At 48.4% G+C, this 20214-nt stretch overlaps 1 protein-coding gene across 1 annotated transcript in view; it reads left to right on the plus strand.

The window, feature by feature from the left end:
• The window catches only part of TMOD1 (tropomodulin 1), an 85760-nt gene that overhangs the window by 63415 nt on the left and 2131 nt on the right, over positions 1 to 20214 (plus strand). Inside the window, exons 8-9 of the mRNA XM_060609252.3 lie at positions 2171 to 2314; positions 14672 to 14816. Of these exons, the coding sequence (XP_060465235.1) occupies positions 2171 to 2314; positions 14672 to 14816 (289 nt within the window). The remainder of the gene's footprint in view (positions 1 to 2170; positions 2315 to 14671; positions 14817 to 20214) is intronic.

Raw genomic sequence — 20214 nt, forward strand, 5'->3', positions numbered from 1 at the left:
CCAAATCTTGATTTTGGCTCAGGTCATGATCTCACAGTTTGTGAGATCAAGTCCCACAACCGGCTCTGCACTGACAGCACAGAGCCTGCTTGGGATTCTCTCTCTCCCTCTCTCTCTCTCACTCAAAATAAATAAACAAACTTTAAAAAGAAAAAAAGAAGGGATAAGTGTACTCTTAATTCTTCATCTATTTCACGCATCTCCCCCACCCACCTCCTCTCTAGAGGTTCTCTATATTTAAGAGTCTATTTTTTGTTTGTCTCTTTTTTTCTTTGTTTCTTAAATTCCACACATGAGTGAAAAGCTCTGTAAGTGCCCCCACTCCCTGCCCCAGCTCTTTTCCCTGCACCTTCATTCCTCTGCCGTGATACAGAAGAGTTGACACCTGGCATGACAGGGCCTCCAGGACCTGCTTAGCCACTCGCATGTCCACTTGGACTGGCCTGGTGCACTTGCCTACCAGTTGTTAAATGTTTTGATTATTAGGCCTGGACAGGCCTTTTCTGGAGAGTGGGAGGGATGCTGTGGAGAGAACACAGCCTGAGACCCTCTCCTTGGGAGGGTCCAACCTCCTCGGGGTCATAAGGAAAGCTGACAGGCCATCCGGGAGGCACATGGAAGTGGGGGGAGGAGGGAAGGACAATATGAACAAGGAAGGCTTTCTGGGAGCTGAGCTTGTATAGGGTTTCAGCAAGCATGGATGGTGGGAAGGGCATTCCTGGCTCAGAGAGTCATTTCAGACAACCGGGGCCCACTGGTCATACACCCTGGGCTATCAGCTGCTGGTGTCTCCTTTCCTCCATGACACATCGTTTCCACCAACTGCTAATTACCTCATTTCCTTCAGAGGCTCTGATTGTCATCTACACCCTCTGGCTGAATTCCTCTGAAACGTGCTGGGGGCCACCTGAGCTCCTCCCCTCCCATTTGCTCTGGTCACTTGCCCAGTGGGGTGGTTTCCCAGGCTTCCATCTCTGCTCTCTGCTGCTCAGATGAAGAGGACAATGACTCCATGGAATCCCAACAGGGAAATATAAGCAACAAGTAGAGGGTATATAGGGAGGTTGGGACTCCACCAGTCAGTCACTCAGTGAACAGTGACTAAGAAGCTACTGTGCGCTGAGAATGTGGGCACCATGGGATAAATAAAGTACATTTTCATCCCCCCAAGAGTATATAGTCTAATGGCAGCTCGGACAGGCTAAGACAAGTGACTTTCTCAGGGCCACCCACTTAGCCCTTTGGGAAGCAGGATTCGAATTCAGGTCTCTCTGACTCCAAAGCCCACACTCTTTCCATGACACCATGTGGCTTTCATTGTCAAAATGCTTTCTTCTTTATGGTCTATGAATAGGAAACTTTTGTCTTCCTACCTGAAAATGTTTGCTGAATGGTCATATAAATATGTGCACAAGACAAAGGTGGGAAGGAAATATAACAGAATTGTAAACAGTGGTTATTCCTGAATGAGACTATCTGTACTTTTCATCCTTATTGTAAAATATCACACGTACATGGAAAAGTGCACAGAACTTCAACAAGCAGTTTAATGAATCATGGCAGGCATGTGACCCCTCTGTGAGTCAAGAACTAAAAACAACTCTGAACAGAAGAATACAAGTTTCATGAGGGAGGTTATGAGTAAATGCTACAAAGTTCAAGAGGGCAGGCCACAGCTAACTGCGGCCATCAGTATAAAGTCTCCTGGAGAAAGAGGAATTGAGAATGGCCTTGAAGGACGGGCAGGGTTTGGACGAGTGAAGCAGAAAGGAAGGGGCATTCCAGGTGGCAAAAGCAAATCGTGGGAGAGCACCAGGCATGCATGGGGAGCTGAGAGCAGCCCCTCTGTAAGGGATCAGTGAGCCTTGAAGCCGAGCAAGGGAGAAGAATCAGGTAATAGAGGCTGGATGTAGATAATAGAGAGTGTGGAATTCTCCAGTTAGGGTTCGGGAGCCATGGCGCATTGGAGGGGAGGAGGGCCACAGAGTTGTACTTCGTGAAGGAGGCTGTACAGATCATCTTGCCTGGTCGCTGGCTCGAACAGCATGAGTGTGCAAGGAACTCTCGCTCCCAGCAAGGACCTCTCAGTATTTTAGGTTCTATCCAAGAGGGGCTCCAGCCTTGCTCAGGGTGACTCACAGGTACCCTCGCTTTTCTTCTGCGCTTCAAGGCCCTTGCTGAGATGCTCAAGGTGAACAAGGTGTTGAAGACGCTGAACGTGGAATCCAACTTCATTTCCGGAGCCGGGATCCTGCGCCTGGTGGAAGCTCTCCCATACAACACTTCTCTAGTGGAACTGAAAATCGATAACCAGGTAAGACAGACAAGCGTCTCTTTGTGTCCTTCACTACAGGATGCTTATTGTTCCTCACTTGCTGGATGGTAGATGCTGCTGGACAGAGCAGATCCAGAGCCCAGCATTACGGCACCTCAAAGGTCATGGTCCACACCCTCCACCGTGCTCATCTTCCTTCTTCATCATGCCCATCAAGTGCTCTGTTGGCTTCTACTTGTATACCCCCTAGTTATGGGAGCTCACTCCTTCCCAACATCACCCCTTCAGCTCTTGGTGAGAATATCCCACCTCATATCCAATAGAAATCAGCTTCCTATAAGTCCTGTATATTGCACTTAATTCTGTTCTCTGCTGCACATGGGACACATCTGGGGCACAGATCTGATAAACCATTGGCGTCTTCCTCATCAGGCTAAATATCCCTATTTTCTTCAAACACCCCCCCTGCCCCACTCAATGGGCTCTTGAGTCTCCCTACCACTGAGTTTATTCTCTGGGCAAACGCTAATTTGACTTTATCCTTATAGGGTTACCATTTCTCTGAAACTTCTGTGGGTCAGTCATTTATTATCTGGCAATCCTTTCAATTCTGACTTTCTAAGATGATGCCAATTACAATATCTTGTATATTGCATGTGTTGAGGGTCTGTTGTGGGCTGGGCTCTGTGCGGTGCCTCTAACGCACATCATCTCTGACCTTCCCAACAACCCTGAAGGACGTGGGTGTTGCCTGACTCAGCCTGCAGAAGAGAAGCAGCTCGGACAGGCTAAGACAAGCGACTTTCTCAGTACCACCCACTTAGCCCTTTGGGAAGCAGGATTCGAATTCAGGTCTCTCTGGCTCCAAAGCCCACACTCTTTCCATGACACCATGTGGCTTTCATTGTTGAAATGCTTTCTTCTTTGTGGTCTATGAATAGGGAAATTTTGTCTTCCTACCTGAAAATGTTTGCTGAATGGTCGTATAAATACGTGCACAGGACAAAGATGGGAAGGAAATAGAACTGTAAACAGCAGTTATTCCTGAATGAGACTATCTGTGCTTTTCATCCTTATTGTGAAATATCACACACACGTGGTAAAGCGCACAGAACTTCAATGTGCAGCTTAATGAATCATGGCAGGCATGTGACCACTCTGTGAGTCAAGAACTAAAGCGTTACGAGGTTCCAGAAGGCCTTGACGGCCCTTCCCAACCATAACCCCTTGATTCACCTTTGCTCACTACTTACTTGTGCACCTCCATGTCTTTGCTGTCGTCGTCTCTCCTTCTGGAACATCCTCCCTTGCCCCTACCCCTTCTCTGCCTGGAGAATCCCTCCTCTTCCTTCTGGATGCGGTGGAAGCCTCTCTTCCCAGTGGTGTTCTAGAGCCAGCATGCCAGAGCTGGTTGTAGGCTTCTGTCCTCAATTCCACTTCAGTGACGGCACGCTGGTACCCTGAAGTCACCTCTGGTGGAAGCATTTATACTATGGAAATTGGCAAACACCACAAATCCAACTTTTTTTTTTTTTTTTGAGAGCCTGCATATCACTACTTTCTCCCATTAGCCTGCCATAGGGCCTCTAACCCTCTCCTCAGAGAGAGTTAGGTGTCCCCTCCCTGTGTTCTCCCAGCACCTCGGCTTCCCATGAGCTTCCCAGAAGCTGGTGCTGTATCTGAGCCATCTCTTTATTCCAGTACCCAGCTCAGAACTTGGCCCCTCGGTGACACTTGGTAAGCAGGCCTGCCCTGGGTGGTTGTGTATGTTGTTCACTGCACAGGGGGCAGGGGGAAATATCTAACCTATACCCTGCTCTCGAAGCCTTGGTATGGGACTTGTTCGCCCAGAGAAGGCCCTTTTATAAAATTCCTATAAAGAAGCCACACAAGCCTTCGGCAGCCCTGTCATGTGAATTTGCTGCGTCGGACTCCTGCATCTCTCGCGTGCCAGGGGCCTGCTGCTGCGTCGCCCGTTCCCAGCCCCTCCCCACTCCCACTCTTCCTGCCATTGCTGATCCTGCTTTATTGCAGGCAGGAGGGGCAGATCAACTGGAACGAAGGCATGCAGCAGGCTTAGCAGCAGCCCTGGGCCAAGGCTTGGGATTGGCTGCTCATGTGACTCCAGGCCTGGCTGGGCAGGGAGTCAGGGTCTACCCAGTGTCAGCTGAAACCTGACTCCTAGGGCAGAATGTTGGCCAAAAGTGACCCAGAGCACTGGCCTCAGGTCATTGTGCTGACAGCTGACAGAGAGTGAGCTGCCTACCTTCCCTCTCACTGTTGTCCACCGCTGCTGAGCACAGAGACAGAGCCAGGACTATCACCCTCCCCTTCCCTGAACACTCCAGGGTGAGAACATTCACTTCCCTGAGCCTCAGTTTCCTCACATGTAAAATGGGGATAATAAGAATCTCTACTTCTAAGGAGATGGCAGATATCATCTATAAAGTTGTTGACTTTCATAATTACTCTGAAGGTGACCTAGAGAATTCACACACAATTCTAAGAGTTGATTTACTGAGTAGGTACCATGCATCCATTATCTCATTTAATGCTCCCAAAGACTTTTTGTGAGTGGGTATTATGACCCACCCCTGTCTTGTAGGTGAGGAAACGAAAGGCCCAGGCAGGTTCTGTAACCTGCCCACAGGCACACGGGAAGTGACAGAGGCAAGATTAAGCCCAGGTTGATGTGACTCCACAGTCCGAGAAGTGTGCCTCCCTGGGCCCTCGACTCCTCCTTGGTTTGTGTGGGCCTTACTTGGCTTTCCTCAGCAGTCCCTTTCCCTTGGTGTGAGGCTAGAGCGCTGGTCACCACCTCCCCCCGCCATCGTGGGAGCCTCTTTTCTGGTTCATCTCAGCGTTTGATGACTGCTGGCTGAACCCCAGGGCTGCACCGTGGGCTCTGTGTGTGAATGAGGCACCGGCTGTGCCCTCCGGTGAGTCCACGCTAGACAGGAAGGCAGACAAGTACAGAAATGATCATCAAACCGGGTGCTTCAGCCAGCCACAGACGGCAGGCCTTTGGGGAAGCAGTCTCAGTCAGGAGCGGGCATCACGGAGGGCTTGCCGGGGGAGATGGAGTTTGAGACAAACTCATAGGGGGGATAGCATCTCAGAGTGTGAGGCAGAGGCCGTGACATCTCAGGTGCAGTGAACCTCATGAACAAAAAGAATGAGAGGGGAAAAGCCATGGAGCCCATCCAAACAAGATTAATGGTGCCCCGGAGGAAGCCAGAGAGGGAGCTGGACATCCAAAGTGCTCTGACTGGGGAGGTTGAGTGAAAGTGGGCTGTGGGCTGTGATCTGCACCAGTCCGTGCCATGTTCCAGGAAGATGGTTCCTACCTGGGTAGGAGAGAATTGAGGGCAGGCATCAGCACCTGGGAGACCAGGGGGGCGGGGGGGCAGGGGTGCTATGACTGCCCAGATGAGGGGAGTCCGTAGGGTGGTCTTCCCGCAGGCCTGCAGTCTAGGGAAGGCCACCCGTGCCTCTCACAGTGCAACTCTCCACGGTGCCCCAGCTCTGGGCCCTGAGGCATGTGCCAAAGAGGAGGTGATGAGTGGCATTTGATTTATTCCTCATTCTTGGTTAGTCACCGCGGTCCTCAGAGGCCACAGCTTTCCCTTCAGTTCTTGTGCCTGTAACCTGTGTTAGTGAGCCTCTGTCCTCCTTCTTCCTTATACGGCCAAAGAAAGGAGAAAGGGACTTGTGGAGTTCTACCCTGGTGACAAGAGCCTTGCTGGCTGGCTCAGGACCCAAATCTGGGAACTGGGATCCTGGGGCTGTTTGTTTACCTAGCCATCTCTCTTTATCTCCGAGCAATGTTGTGCTGCCATCTGAAGTGGCCCTGAGCCGGCAGTGAGGGTGGGAGGGGGCAGAGAGGTCCTGACCCAGAGATGAGGGCATTGAGGAAACATCTAGCCCAGCCCTCCTTTTGCAGGTGGAGAAATTGAGGATCAAAGAAGGGATGGGACGTGCTGAGGTCACGGATCAAGTTAGTGTCAGACCTGGGCCAGAACTGAGGTATCCCACCTTCCAGACGGGCTGCATTTACGGGTGGACGGGAGAGACCCTCAGCCCCCAGGAGCAGGGGCCACATATGGGGTGCCTGCCAGCCGTCTCCATCCCAAGTTGGCCAAATCCAAATGGTGATTCTCTGTCCCTCTTGTTTTGCCCTCCTTACTCCCATCAAAGCCGCTCCCAGTAGGCCCTTCCCTAGGACCCCAGGGCACAGGGTTCTCCCTGCCCCTCAGAACAGACAAGGTCTCCCCTTGAAACATGACCCCTCACCAAATAAAGGTATGTGCAATGTCTGGGGAGTATTGGCTGGATTTCTCACATTTCATTCCAATATTTGACAGTGAGGATACACTTCATATTTTGAAATGAGGCTAAAGGAATAGATTGCATTTTCTTGTTTACCCAGATTGGATTAGCTTCCTAGCGCAAATAAATTTAGAAAGAAAACAAGGGGCACCTGGGTGGCTCAGTCGGTTAAGTGTCATGCTCAGGTCATGGTCTCACTGTTCACGAGTTCGAGCCCCGCGTCGGGCCCTGTGCTGACAGCTCGGAGCCTGGAGCCTGCTTCAGATTCTGTGTTTCTGTCTCTCTGTGTCCCTCCCCTGCTCATGCTCTGTCTCTCTCTCAAAAATAAATTAAAAAAAAAAAAGGAAAGGAAGGAAGGAAGGAAGAAGAAAACAAAAGCCACAATGGACTAAGATCCTGAAGGTTTTCACATATGGTGACACCCCCTTTAGATTACACAGTCATGGCAGCTGGCTAAATTTTTCTTTTAAATGAGGATGAATAGGGGGCCCCTGGGTGGCTCAGTCGGTTAAGCGCCAGACTTTGGCTCAGGTCATGGTCTCACGGTCTGTGGGTTCGAGCCCCACGTCGGGCTCTGTGCTGACAGCTCAGGGCCTGGAGCCTGCTTCGGATTCTGTGTCTCCCTCTCTCTCTTGCCCCTTCCCTGCTTGTGCTCTATCTCTCTCTCTCTCTCTCAAAAAATAAATACACATTAAAATTAAAAAAAAAAAAATGAGGATAGGATGAATATGACTTTTGTCTGCAAAAAAAAAAAAGGAAAACACACTCTTGAAACCACGTGAGCAAGACCTCTTGACCAGTCATGTTCTCTCTTTTGTTCCTTATACATTCAGCTTCTAGGCAGCAGCTCCTGGCTTGTGCACGATTTTTGTGTCTGTGTGTACTAAAGTAATTCAGCCTGGAAATATCCAGCCTCTGTGGGAGAACAGGCATGTGTCACCATCACTTCCTCGAAATGCCAATTATGGCCTTTTACTGACCTTGCTCCTCAGGGAGAAATGAGATAGAGTCAGTGGAAATGAGGGAAAAACAATATGATGTTGAGAAAATCACTTTCCTACGCAGATCAGCATGAGTCAGAATAAAGATTTGTGACCATAACCATATTGCACCATGTCCAGCCCCCAGTGGAGGCTACACTCTGTTCTGAAAAGCCAAGAGCTTTCCAGACAGGAGACAGACTGACCCAGGGGTTATCTGTCTTCAAGTCTCTGACACTTGAAGTCAAACAAGGATCAAATCCAAGCTAAGCCTCAGCTCTGTCACATTCTTGCTGTGTAATGGTGGGGAGGAGTCACTTAATGTACCAATGCCTCAGTTTCCTCACCTCTAAAATGGACCTGGAATGTGTCTTCTCTCAATAAAGGAGAGGTGATATTTCTATTGTTAATTAGATCAGTTGGTGGTGGAAGAGTAGGCTGGGGGGCATTGACCTCTGAGAGATTCTAGCTGTATCCTGTGCAGGACACAACTTTTTAAAAAAATTTTGTTGATTTTTGAGAGAGAGAGAGAGAGTAAGAGAGAGAGCGAGCATAAGCAGGGGAGGGGCAGAGAAAGAGGGAGACACAGAAGAGAGGGAGACACAGAATCCGAAGCAGGCTCCAGGCTTATGAGCTGTCAGCACAGAGCCCGATGCGGGGCTCAAACCCACAAACCGTGAGATCATGACCTGAGCTGAAGTCGGACGCTTAACCGACTGAGCCACCCAGGTGCTCCTGCAGGAAACAACTTTTTATCTCCTTCCTCTCCTCCCTTATTTTCTTTTCTACTTATGTTTACTTTTTATGAAAATGTAACTTACATATAGTAACAAATATACCCTAAGTGGACAGCTCAATGGATATATATTTATATTTATATTTATATTTATATTTATATTTATATTTATATTTATATTTATATTTATATTTATATTTATATGGATTTATATACCTGTATAATTGTTATATTATTATATAATAATATATTGTATAATACACAGACCTGGGTAATCAGCACCAAGATCAAGGCACAGAACATTTCCAGCACCTCATATGCTCCCCCCTCAATTAATACTCTCCAAATGCAATCATGTCATGATTTCTATCACCATAGATAAGTTTTGCCTGCTCTTAAATGTCACGTAAATGGAATCCCATGTATGTGCTGTTTTGTGCCTGGCTTTTATTGCTCAGCATTGCCTGTGAGTGTATCAGTTATCTATAGCTGTGTAACAGATTACCCTTCAAAACTTAGCAGCTTAAAATAACAATGAACATGTATGAGCTCACAGTTTCTGAGAGCCAGGAATCCAGGAGCAGTTTGGTCGCATGGTTCTAGCCCAAGATCTCTGACAAGATTGCAGTAGAGTGCAGTCTGAAGGCCTGACCAGGGCTGGAGCAATTGCTTCCAAGATGGCTTCCTCCATGGCTGTTGGCAGGATTAGTTCCTTGCCTTGTGGACCTCTTCACCAGGCTTGAGTGTCTGCTTGAGTGTCCTCACTAGATGGCAGCCAACTTCTCCCAGAGCGAACGATCCAACGCGGAGAAAGAAGAAAGCCACAAATGCCTTTTATGAGCCAACCTTGGAAGTTACACAGTCACTTCTGCCATGGTCTATCTGTGAGAAGTGAGTTACTAAGCACAACCACCCTCAAGGGGTGGGGAATTAGGTTCCGCCTTTGGAAGGGAGAAGGATCAAAGAATTGGCAGATATACTTTAAAATCACCAAAGTGAGAATCCGCTGGGCTCTTTTCCTTTGCTGCAGTTTGGCCAGAAAGACCTTTCTAACCAGCAGAGGTACCCAGGGATGGAGCAGGGTGCCTCACAGGTGATGTGCTCCCATCCCCAGGAGCGTGTAGGGAGAACCGAACTAGGCAGCTGCGATTTTGAAGGAATTTTAATATCAGCCGGCATTTGTGACTCAACTCGGACTAGATAATTCCCAGGGCTCCTTTCTATTGTTTTCTCAAGTATTCCCAGTTGCCCACATCTTCTGTATCACAAAGAAAAGGCTATGATTGGCCCCATCAGATGTACAGAGTGAGCTTCTTGATGCCCGTGGTGCCTCTGGCCACAATGGGGGTCTCAGAGCCAGCCACTCTAGGCCACAGCTGAATTCCACCTCAGGCATTGGTTGGTGGTTCTTAAGCCAGCGAATCTGGTCATCTTCTCATCAGACTGATAATACTCAGCCACAGGAAAGGTGTGAGGAAACGGAAGCCGTTGTCACTGCCGAAGGGCCCGTCAGCATTTGTACCCTCTTGGCAGAGCAGTCACAGTTTTAACCCCAAATACGCCTGTCTTTGAACCCAGCCATTAGCCATTCCACAGCCCCACGTCCAGCCGAAAGACTGGCTCCCGCCCCTGCAAAGCCACTGCCGCCTGGCGTGTAACGAGGAAAACAGAAGCGAACTAAATATCCAGCTGTATCCGGGCATCCCCTGAAGCCGTTCAAAGGGATGAAGAAGCTCTGAATGTACTGACTTGGAAATATCTCCAGAAAATGTTACATGAACAACGCACGTTGCAGAACAATGCAGATGATACGACTCCATTTAAGAAAAACATTTAAAACTCCGTGTACTTTTATTATATACTTCATAGACACAATCCAAGGCAACACACCCCATTGGCCATGGTGCTCACTCTGTAGAAAGGGGGTAGGATTCGGATAAGGGAGGTGAGGGAAACTCTCTGACTTTATTCAATCTGTCTTAGTATCATCTGAATGTTTAATAATGAGATTATATTTATTCCCAAGTGATTGGTTTAATTCTTAAGCACATCTGAAGGTGGGGGTGGCAAGAGTTCTTCCCCACCCTTATCTCCCTGGCTGTGCTGCCAGAGTCTGCTGTGGCCAGTCCTGGCATGACCTGCCCTTGGGTTCTGCTGTCCAGGGGCTCCTAACTGCCCCTCACCCACTGTCCAGGTGGCCTAATTTTTTAATGCCCTCCAAGCAAGCCATTCATGGATACACAGAATGCAGGTCCCAGGGGCCTTAAAGGTCACAGAACCTAGGCCTTCCCCACTCCTAATGACGTCTAGGAGACTCTCCCAAGGCACCACCCTGCCCTCTGTCCATACACCTCCAGGGACGGGCAGTCTATGGCCTTACCAGACAGTTCCTTCCATGTGCAGACACTGTTACTGGTTAGATCACAATCCCGCACTCTGAGCCAAACCCCATCTGCCTGTAGCCCCCGTTATCAGCCCTACACCCAAGTGAGGTGGGAACCAGCAAACCCTGGAGTGAAACTCCTGTGTTCAAATCCAGGTTCTGTAACCAACTGGCTCTGTGATTTGGGGGAAATTTATTAATACTCTGTTCTTCATGTACCTCACCTACAGGAAGAAATTAATCGTACATGCTCCATAGATGTATGGGGAGGAGAAAATGAGTTAGCTTATCAAAAGTGCTTATGGCATTGCCTCACACACAATGATCACTCAGTAACAAATATTTGAAAAATAAGTAAGAGATCAGAGTTTTAGTCCTGGCAGTGTCCCCAAGGGCTCTTCTCTCATCTGAAATGATTGAGACCTTCTAGTCTCAGAGTCGCTGAAGAGGGACAGCCTGAGATAAAGCAAGTGTGACGCTTCTTAAGATGTGTGCACATTTTCTATTTTACTCTTTAATGTAAAAATAATAGTTTTGGTCAAAGATTGACACTCTGGGAAGGCTGGCCATGATTATCTAGTAGAATCCTGTATTTTCTTGAATATACCCAGAAACCTCTGCATGTATCCCAGGGATATTGGACCCTAGTTTGAGAATGTGGGCCTAGAGGATCCTCTGAAGTCCTTCCAGTGTCAGGTCAAGGTCAAGCCCTGGCTCTGGCATTAAACAGAGGGAGCACAGTCCAGCTCCCATGAACACATGGGTTCAGTTGACTCATCTCTAAGACAGAAGGGCCAGTCCCTGCCTGCCCTGCCTCCCCAGTGGTGAGGGAGGTTGAAAGGGGGCAGTTTGCACCGGGTGCTTGGTGCTTTGGACCGAGCGGCATGGAGTGTCAGCTCTGCGGAAGCAGCCCTTGAAGATGCTGGAAGCCCCTCCACTCAGGGGAGATCAGTGCTTCCTGAGACCAGCCCATCCTAAGTCCTAATAGAGCTTTCCCGGAAAGTGACCTCAAGGAGAGGCCAGGCTTCCTGCCAAGTGGGGTGGGCGGAGGACCTTCCAGTTCCTTCTCGGGCCCTTATATGGTCCCTGTACTACCGGCCAGGCCAAGCGGACCAGAGCCCAGGGCTGTGCTGAGTCCTCTGAGGACAGGCCTGAGCTCTTCTCAGCCCTTTCAGGAGCCGTGACAGATGGGTGATGGAACTTCGCCAGTGTCACTCTACCTGCCCAGCTTGGCGTTGCCGGCCCCGTGTGAACTCAGACAGGCTCTCGTGAAGTCAGAGTACCTGGGAGGAGTCCTCCAGCAAGAGTCTCAACTGTGGTACATGCTTGTCCCTTTGGATGGTGGGCTAATGTGTCCTCTCAACCCTCCTGTGTTGTTGTGCATCAACCGTGTTCCTATTTCCTCCATTCAGTTCAATTCCTTGACCTTGACCTGGAGATGCTGGGTATTGTGTGCTATCCAAGGGTTCACAGTCTAGGGGAGCACCATTGAAAAGAATCTTCTGTGATGATGGAAATGTTCTGTATCTGCACTGACCTAATTGCCAGTGCAACTAAGGAACTGAATTTTAAATTTTATTTAATTATTCAGATTTCAAAATTCGATCAAAAAATAGAAGATCTGAATAGACATTTTTCCAAAGAAAACATACAGATGGCCAACAGGTACATGAAAAGATGCTCGACACCACTGATCATCAGGGAAATGCAAATCAAAACCACAATAAGCTATCACCTCACACCTGTTAGAATACCTAAAATAAAAAGGACAAGAAATAACAAGTGTTGGTAAGGATATGGAGAAAAGGAAACCCTTGTGCTCTACTGGTGGGAATGTGACTCAGTGCAGCCACTGTGGAAAACAGTATGGAGGTTCCTCAAAATGTTAATTAAACCAATCTATCTGCCATAAGATCCAGCAATCCCACTCCTGGGTGTTTATCTGAATAAAACAGAAACACTAATTCAGAAAGATATATGCACCCTCATGTCCACTGCAGCATTATTTACAGTAGCCAAGATATGGAAACAACTTAAGTGCCCACCAGGGGGTGAATGGAAGATGTGGTGTATATATATGCAATGGAATATTACTCGGCCCTAAAAAAGAAGGAAATCTTGCCATGTGCAAGGCATGGATGAAGCTTGAGGGCATCATGCTGAGTGAAGCAAGTCAAACTGAGAAGGACAGATACCTAGGATCTCACTTATATGTGGAATCTAAGCAAAAACAAAACCAGAAGACAACCAAGGTCATAGATAGAGAACAAATTGGTGTTGCCAGAGGTGAGGGGTGAGGTGGGGGGTGAGATGGGTGAAGGGAACCTCATTGTCCCGGCTAGGACCCCCAGGACAGTATTAGTGAAAGTGAACATTCTTGTCTTGTTCCTGCCCTGAGGGGGAAGGTCTTTAAACCTTGATGTAATGTTTAGTTTGCTCTCCATGTCTTTTTGGATCTCTTTAAGATTATGTTTATTTTGAGGGGTGCTTGGGTGGTTCAGTCGGTTAAGCCTCTGACTCTTGATGTTGACTCAGGTCATGATGTGACCTCAGTGAGATCGTGGGATCGAGCTCTACACTGACAGTGCAGAGCCTGCTTGGGATTTGCTCTCTCCGCCCCTCCCCCACTTGGACACGAGCTTGCTTGGGCGCTCGCTCTCTCTCTCTCTCTCTCTCTCTCTCTCTCCCCACCCCCTCTCTTTCTCTCAGAAATAAATAAAAACTTTTTAAAAGATTGTGTTTATTTTGAATGTTTTTTAATGTTTATTTTTGAGACACAGAGAGAGTGTGCACGAGCAGGGAAGGCTCAGAGAGAGAGGGACACAGAGACTTTGAAGCAGGCTCCTCACTGTCAGTGCAAGGGCTCGAACCCACAAATTGTGAGATCGTGACCTGAGCTGAAGTCAGATGCTCAACGGACTGAGCCATTCAGGTGCCCCAAGATTATGTTTATTTTGTATGTGTTATTATACATAGTAACAGAAAACTCAAACAATAAGATACAAAGAAGAAAATAAAATCTCTCCCAAATCCCACCACCACCAGCACACTGGCTGGCTCTTTCTAGGCATATATATGTGTATGGAAAATCCATGTAACTTTACTTAAATATGACCTGTTTTGCAACTGGGCTTTTTTTTCTCCATATTGTTTCATGGTCATCTTCCCAGGCCTGTGACCAAAGATTTGCATTATCATCTGATATCTGTCATGTTCTCTTGTAAAACTCAATTATCATTTGATATTATTGGAACAACTCTCCATGAATGTCTAAGTTGCTTCCCTTTTCCCCCACTATTATAAGCAAGACTGAACATCCTCATTATATCCTTCTCAAGATTGTATATTGTAAGGTTTTTCCTTTTCTTTTGTTTTCTTTCAATCTTTGTCACTAGAGATCTTGGGGTAGGGAACTAACATGATCAGAAGGAGGCTTCAGAAAAATGAACTCTGGGCATTCCCAACTTACTGTGTGACCTTAGGCAAATCCTTTCCCCTCTCTGGGTCTCTCCATTTCCTTCATTTGGAAATTGAAAGGATTCGTCTAAGTAACTGGTTACCAAACCTGGCTGTATATTGACATCACCTGGGAGTTTTAAAAGCCACAAACACCTGAGTCTCATTCCTGGAGAGTTGGATTTAATTAATATGGGGTATAGCCAGGGCAGTGGAATTTTTAATCTCCTTGAGACTCGTTGAAGATCCTTCCTGCTCGAGTTTTGTAGAAAGGATGCTGTGGGGCAACGAAAAGATCTGTTCTTGGCATCCAGCAGGCCTGGGTTTGAATCCCAGCTCATTCGCTCCTGGTGTGTGACCCTTCACCTTCTCCAAACTTCCAATTCCCCGTTCTTGGGGGTGGAGTCGGGGAGTGGTTAAAATCCCCGCCCACCACGCAGGGTTTCTGCTAGTAGAAAAGATTCCTGCACAAAAGGGATGAGTAGTGACTCCTGTTCTTTTCTTGACCAAAGAGCCAACCTCTGGGCAACAAAGTGGAAATGGAGATAGTAAACATGTTGGAAAAAAACGCAACGCTTCTCAAATTCGGCTACCACTTTACCCAGCAGGGGCCCCGGCTGCGGGCGTCCAACGCAATGATGAACAACAACGACCTTGGTAAGTGGAAATGCGCTACCCAAAAACCTGCCCGTGGCTTTCCCACCTGTCCTGGAGGTTGTGGGGGTGGTGTGCGGATATGGCAGGGAATGTTCCACTGATACCTTCTCCAAGGGAGCCCTCTTCTTGAGCCTCACCACCTTGGTTACATTTCCTAGTTTTCTGTATTGGCGCCCGGCCTGCTGCCTCCCCTAGACTGTGGGTGCTTCATCTGCACTGAGCACTCCTCCCCTCCCCGGGGGGCTCAGCACAGCGCAGGGCTGGAGCCCGAGCGCACCCTGGGCGCCTTGTTTGGCTGAGTGAGAGGACATGTGGCGGGCCACAGGCTCACCGTGAGTCTTTTCCTCTTTGAATACCCTCCTCTGAGCTCAGAGTCCTCTCAGGACCATCGGGTCTGGCTCTAGTCCCTGCCCCCAAAGCCACCAACTAGCACCACTACCCAAACCCCATGCCTGGGAAACCTCATAGCACTTTAAGGTAAAAGTTGAAAATGTAAGTTAAACAGGTTACATTCATTTCTTCTTAGTTAAAGGCATAGTTATTATTTTTTTTCCAAAAAGGAAACAAAAGAAAATGTCACATTTTTATGAGCATCTGCCCAATAGGTATACAAGTCAGTTAATGAAAAGTGAGATCAGTCATTGACTGACTTACAGGCGTCTGTTGTTCTCAACCTCTGTGCATAGTTATTTATGATGGGTATTCCTGCTGGCTGCTAAAAGGACTTGATACTGTGTCCAAAATGGACTATGTCTGCTAAGGCTGTAGGAAAATAAGAGGGAAAAACAGCAAGAAAAGGAGGAGGCCTAATATGTTAACATAATTGATCATTACATTTAGCTGTGAGTTTTCTAGAACCAAGGCAAGAAGACAAACCAAGTTACATTATTCTTGTTACCAAAGAGAAGGAAGTGTAACAAGTTCAGAAAGAAAGAAAAAGGATGAGAGCTTCTTTCTGGGATTGGATTATGAAATAACTATATGTTCTAAAGGAAAAGGTCTTCGGTGAGTTTTTGATCAGATTCAAGCCTGTTCTACACATGGGGGTTTTGGTTTTTGCTTCGAGCACTCAGCAAAATGCAAATAGCCTAATACTAAAGCACATCTCAAATCTGAGGCTAGGTTAACACCCGGAAAAATAGAGGGGGGTGTGTAGGTGTGTGTGCACAGACCCGATGCACAGAGAACCACGTACACTTTAGATTGAGTTACTCAATTCAACAAACGTTGGTCAAAGTCCTGTAGGGCGCTGGGTGTTGAAGTTACAGGTTCCTGCTCTAGAGGGACATGTTCCCTGCCATCCTTCTGACCACATCGTTCTTATGCCTCAGTTGATAGAGTGCTACCACAGTACCTATAAGAAGTTATTCATTCATTGCTCGCCACATAGATGCCACTTTTTTCTAGAGTTGCGGGTCTAGAAAAGTCCATACAACAAAGAGACAAAAATGCACCTAGTATCCTGGTTTATCTGAAGTGCCCTTATTTAAAATAAACACAAACAAATAATTATCAGTCATTATAACAGAGGTGATAGCTACCCTGAACTGTTGAGGAAGGCCAGCAATCTAGATGCTTGTGGCCAGCTGTGATCTGGCTTCAAAACCAGCACTAAAGGCCTTGAGTTCTGTTCCAACATGCCGTAGCCTGACATTTTCCCCTCCCAGTTTAGATTAAGCTGCTTTTGTGCCCAGGGCTGCCTATCCCAGGGCTAACCCAGCTTTTGTCTTCTAGTGGCAAAATGGTCTGGAGGCCTTTTCTAGGGACGGAAGTTCCAGATGACTGGAGGTCAGGGGTGCTGCGGTGGGGGAGGGGCACCAGGATCAGCTGTGGGTTGGATAACCTGGCCCTTGGGGACACGCCCAGTCCTGAGAGTCTGTGACTCCAAATCCCAGGCCTGACTCCTATCTCCAGCAGCTTCTGAGGTTCTGGCCGGACCCTAGGGTGCTGGAGCTGGAAGGCCTTCACCCCCCAGTTCCCTTACAGGAAAACAGAAGCCTGGGAGGGACTGTCCTTCTAGGCAGTGGCTCAGCCAAATCACACCAGAGATTACAGCAGGCACTTTTCGAGCAACTTTTGTGTCCCAGGACTGTGCCAGGGGACATAAAGGGAGCAGAAAGGCTAGTTCCTTGACTCCAGAGCCTTTAAAACAACCTTACGGGAGAGAAAAGACTCAAGGGAGTGCCTAAAAATTCAAGAATGCCTACACCCTGTACCCAGACAACGTGAGGAAGTGACTTGTGAAGACAGAGTCCAGTTAAGCAAAACATCCCCATTGGAAGTGGGCCTTTAGCCAGCCTTGCAAGGAAGTGCTAGATGGTGGGGGAGGTCAGGAGGCATTCTTGGTGGGGGGACCTAGTATTTTAGATAGGAGAGACAAAGATCCAAAAGGTTTGGAGGGACTGTTAGAGGGAGTTAGACCTAGAAGGAAAAGCAGGAACTCACAGAGAAGGGAAGGAAGGGCATTCCAAGCAGAAGGAACAGAATGGGCAGAGGTAGGACCAGGAGTTTGGTGATGAAAGCCGGTGGGAAGTGAGACTGTGGCAGTTTCCTGGACAGGACTGACAGGTGATAAAAATAATGGGCCTCCGGGTCACCCCAAGGAACTGTGCAGCTCTTCCTTCGGGGTTTCCCGCCAAAGGAATTAGAGCAGAGTCATTTAAGTGATTACATGCAACATCGAGTGTTGTTTGGTGAAGTAGTATTTCTAGCTTTGAAGGCCAGTTTGTGCCCATCTGCTAATTTTTATAACAGAAACGCATCTGCTTCTGATAGCATACCAGTCTCCTCCTGCAAAAGAGAAGTCCTTTCTTTGCAGCATGTTCTCATCCCGCTGTCAGTGCTCCGATGAAGCAAGCTTCCATGCTTTCCAGCTGAATGTTTCTTTATCCCCGAGAGCCTCCTGCAGGCCCTGCCCAGCCACTGTGGTGGTCAGCAGTGTTTACTGTCAAGGAGAGCGGACCGGGCCCAGCCTCTCCAGTTTTCTGACTCAAGCCTGCCTCTGCTGGCTCCTGGCCCCCTACTTGGTAGTCTCCAGTGGGTTTTGCCTGCCTGTAGGGTGGGTGGGCTCTTCCTTGGGGGATATTGATCCCCGAGGCCAGAGGTCAGCCAGTGCCTCTGCAGCTTTCCGGGACCCATTCTGACTGGCGTGTCTTGGGTCCTTCCCATCCTGTGCACCGAGCTGCTAACAGAGTGTCCTGTGGAGAGAGAGTAGGGCACCAGGCATACGGCGGTGTCAGGGAGGAGCCGCGGATCCCCATCTATGTTTTCCCACAGCGATACCTCAGATGACTCCTCCCTCTACACTATTTATAGCTCAGAGGCTAAGCATGGCTCTCAGGTCCTGTAAATCTGCCCCCGAAGCTCTCTCCACTTAATGAAATCTGAATTGCCAACTCCAAGTGAAGACCGCTGTACGTGTGGAGGTGGGGAGGGGAGGAGGATTAACATGTTTAAAGGCAGCAAACACTCCTTCATGGGAAAGTCTCTCTTCTGTATTCTCAAGGAAGACTTTCCTAACAAGTACCCCAGATCAATTCCATCATCTTCCCCCAAAACCATCTCAGGAAAAGGTGTTAACTTTCCTCACAGCCATTCAAGCCAGAAATCTGGGCCTCTCCCTGTATGCTGCCCTCTCCCCAGCCGGTCAGTCACCTCCTGGCCACCTCCCTTGCCTGCCTCATGTCAAGCCCTCAGCGCATTCGCCTCACATCCTGCGACTTCTGTGGGCTCTCCAGCTTCTCTAGGGCGAGGATCTCTCACGGGGTGCCCATCCCAAGGTTTGTTCTGTCGCTCTGCTTAGTACACTTGCTGGGCTCCCACTGCTGTCAGGAGCGAGTCCTGGGCACGGCCCACATGACCCTTAACGATCATAGCTGATGCTTACACAGCGCTTCCTGTGTGCCAGGCACTGCTGTGAACACTTCCTATCTTACGTATGTGAGGCTCCCAACAACCAGGTGAATTAGATCCTACTATCATCCCCAGTCTACAGTGAGGCAAGAGATAAGAATACCTGCAGTCATTGGATGCAAGAAGGGTTTGGGCTGCAGCCTGATCTCGGAGCCTGTGCCCCCCACCTCCCCTCTTGGTGAGAGGCCCTGCTGGACTTCTCTCTCGACACCCCTGACAGGCCATCCTCTTGCTCTGTATTAGCACCAACCAGGCCAGGTAGCTTGAGTGAGCCTCCCAGTGACCCAGGCCAAAGTATCCCTGTAGAGGGCCATTCCTCCTAACCTTTCCCTTCCCACGGTCTATCCTTTTACCCTTCAAGGTTCAGTGGACCCATTCCCTGCCATCCTTCTGACCCCACCATTCATTCTGCCTCATAGCTGATAGAGAGCTACCTGAGTACTTGTAATATTTCATCAAACTTACTGTTGGTATAGCTTGGTGCCCTGTTAAGCTAGATCTTTATTTCTGATCCTTGTGCTTGGCATATAATAGCACCCAGTACATGCTATTGAATATATAAATGAATCTAAAATTCTTCTCAAAGACATGATGGAGATGTTCAAGTTTGGCAGGAAGTGGTGCAAGGAGTTCGAGCAGCAGACAGAGGCTGGCCCAGAAGACTTGAGATTCCTTCTGGCTTGGACAGTAAATGAGTCTGGCAGTTGCAATGATAAGGGTTTTGCTTTAATGGAAGTAAAAAGCAGACTGAATTGAGGGAAGATACGGGGAGACTTGGCTCCTACTTCCAGTTCCGTCACATACTCACCGTGACTTGGGCCAAGTTACTTCCCTCTCTTGGCCTCAATTTCCTTCATCCTCAAAATGGAGAAAAATAATACTTGAGTAAGTGGCCGCTTTGCCCTTCTCCCCATCCAGTCCTTGTAAGAGTGAGTGCCAGCTAGGGAAACTGCACAGACCTAGCCCAGCATACACAGCGAGGGCACGTGGGGGAAAAAGAAATCTGGGATCCCTATCTGTACCCCGAGCCATGGACTGGAGACTCAAGTTCCTGTCCTGATTCTGCCACTCGCTCTTAGGGACCCTGAGACCTTTTCTTCTTCTCCAGGGAAAAGGAGCTCATGTCCTGGTGAGGATCAGATGTGTAAAATCTATGTAGACAGACCGAGGTTGTACTGAGGGAGGTGCTGGACTGAGCCTCCAGATGAGCCACACACCTTGTTTCTGTCTGTTACCAGCTTTATTACTTCGAGCAAGAAACATAGCCTTTCTGCCATACTTTCCTTATCTGTAAGTGGGAACGGTAACAACGCCCACATTCCAGAATTGGTGGTGGAGCTCCAGTGAGGTACTGAGTGTTAGCATGCTTGCTAACGTGATACTTAAAAGTCTAGTTCATGTAAACCCTCTGGTCACTTTGGACAAAATGTTTCCACTCTTTGGGTTTTGTTCCCTGACATTTCCAAGCTGTCAGACATTCTGGTAG

This window comes from Panthera onca, chromosome D4, assembly GCF_046562875.1.
Source record: "Panthera onca isolate mPanOnc1 chromosome D4, mPanOnc1 haplotype 2, whole genome shotgun sequence".
NCBI lineage: Eukaryota > Metazoa > Chordata > Mammalia > Carnivora > Felidae > Panthera > Panthera onca.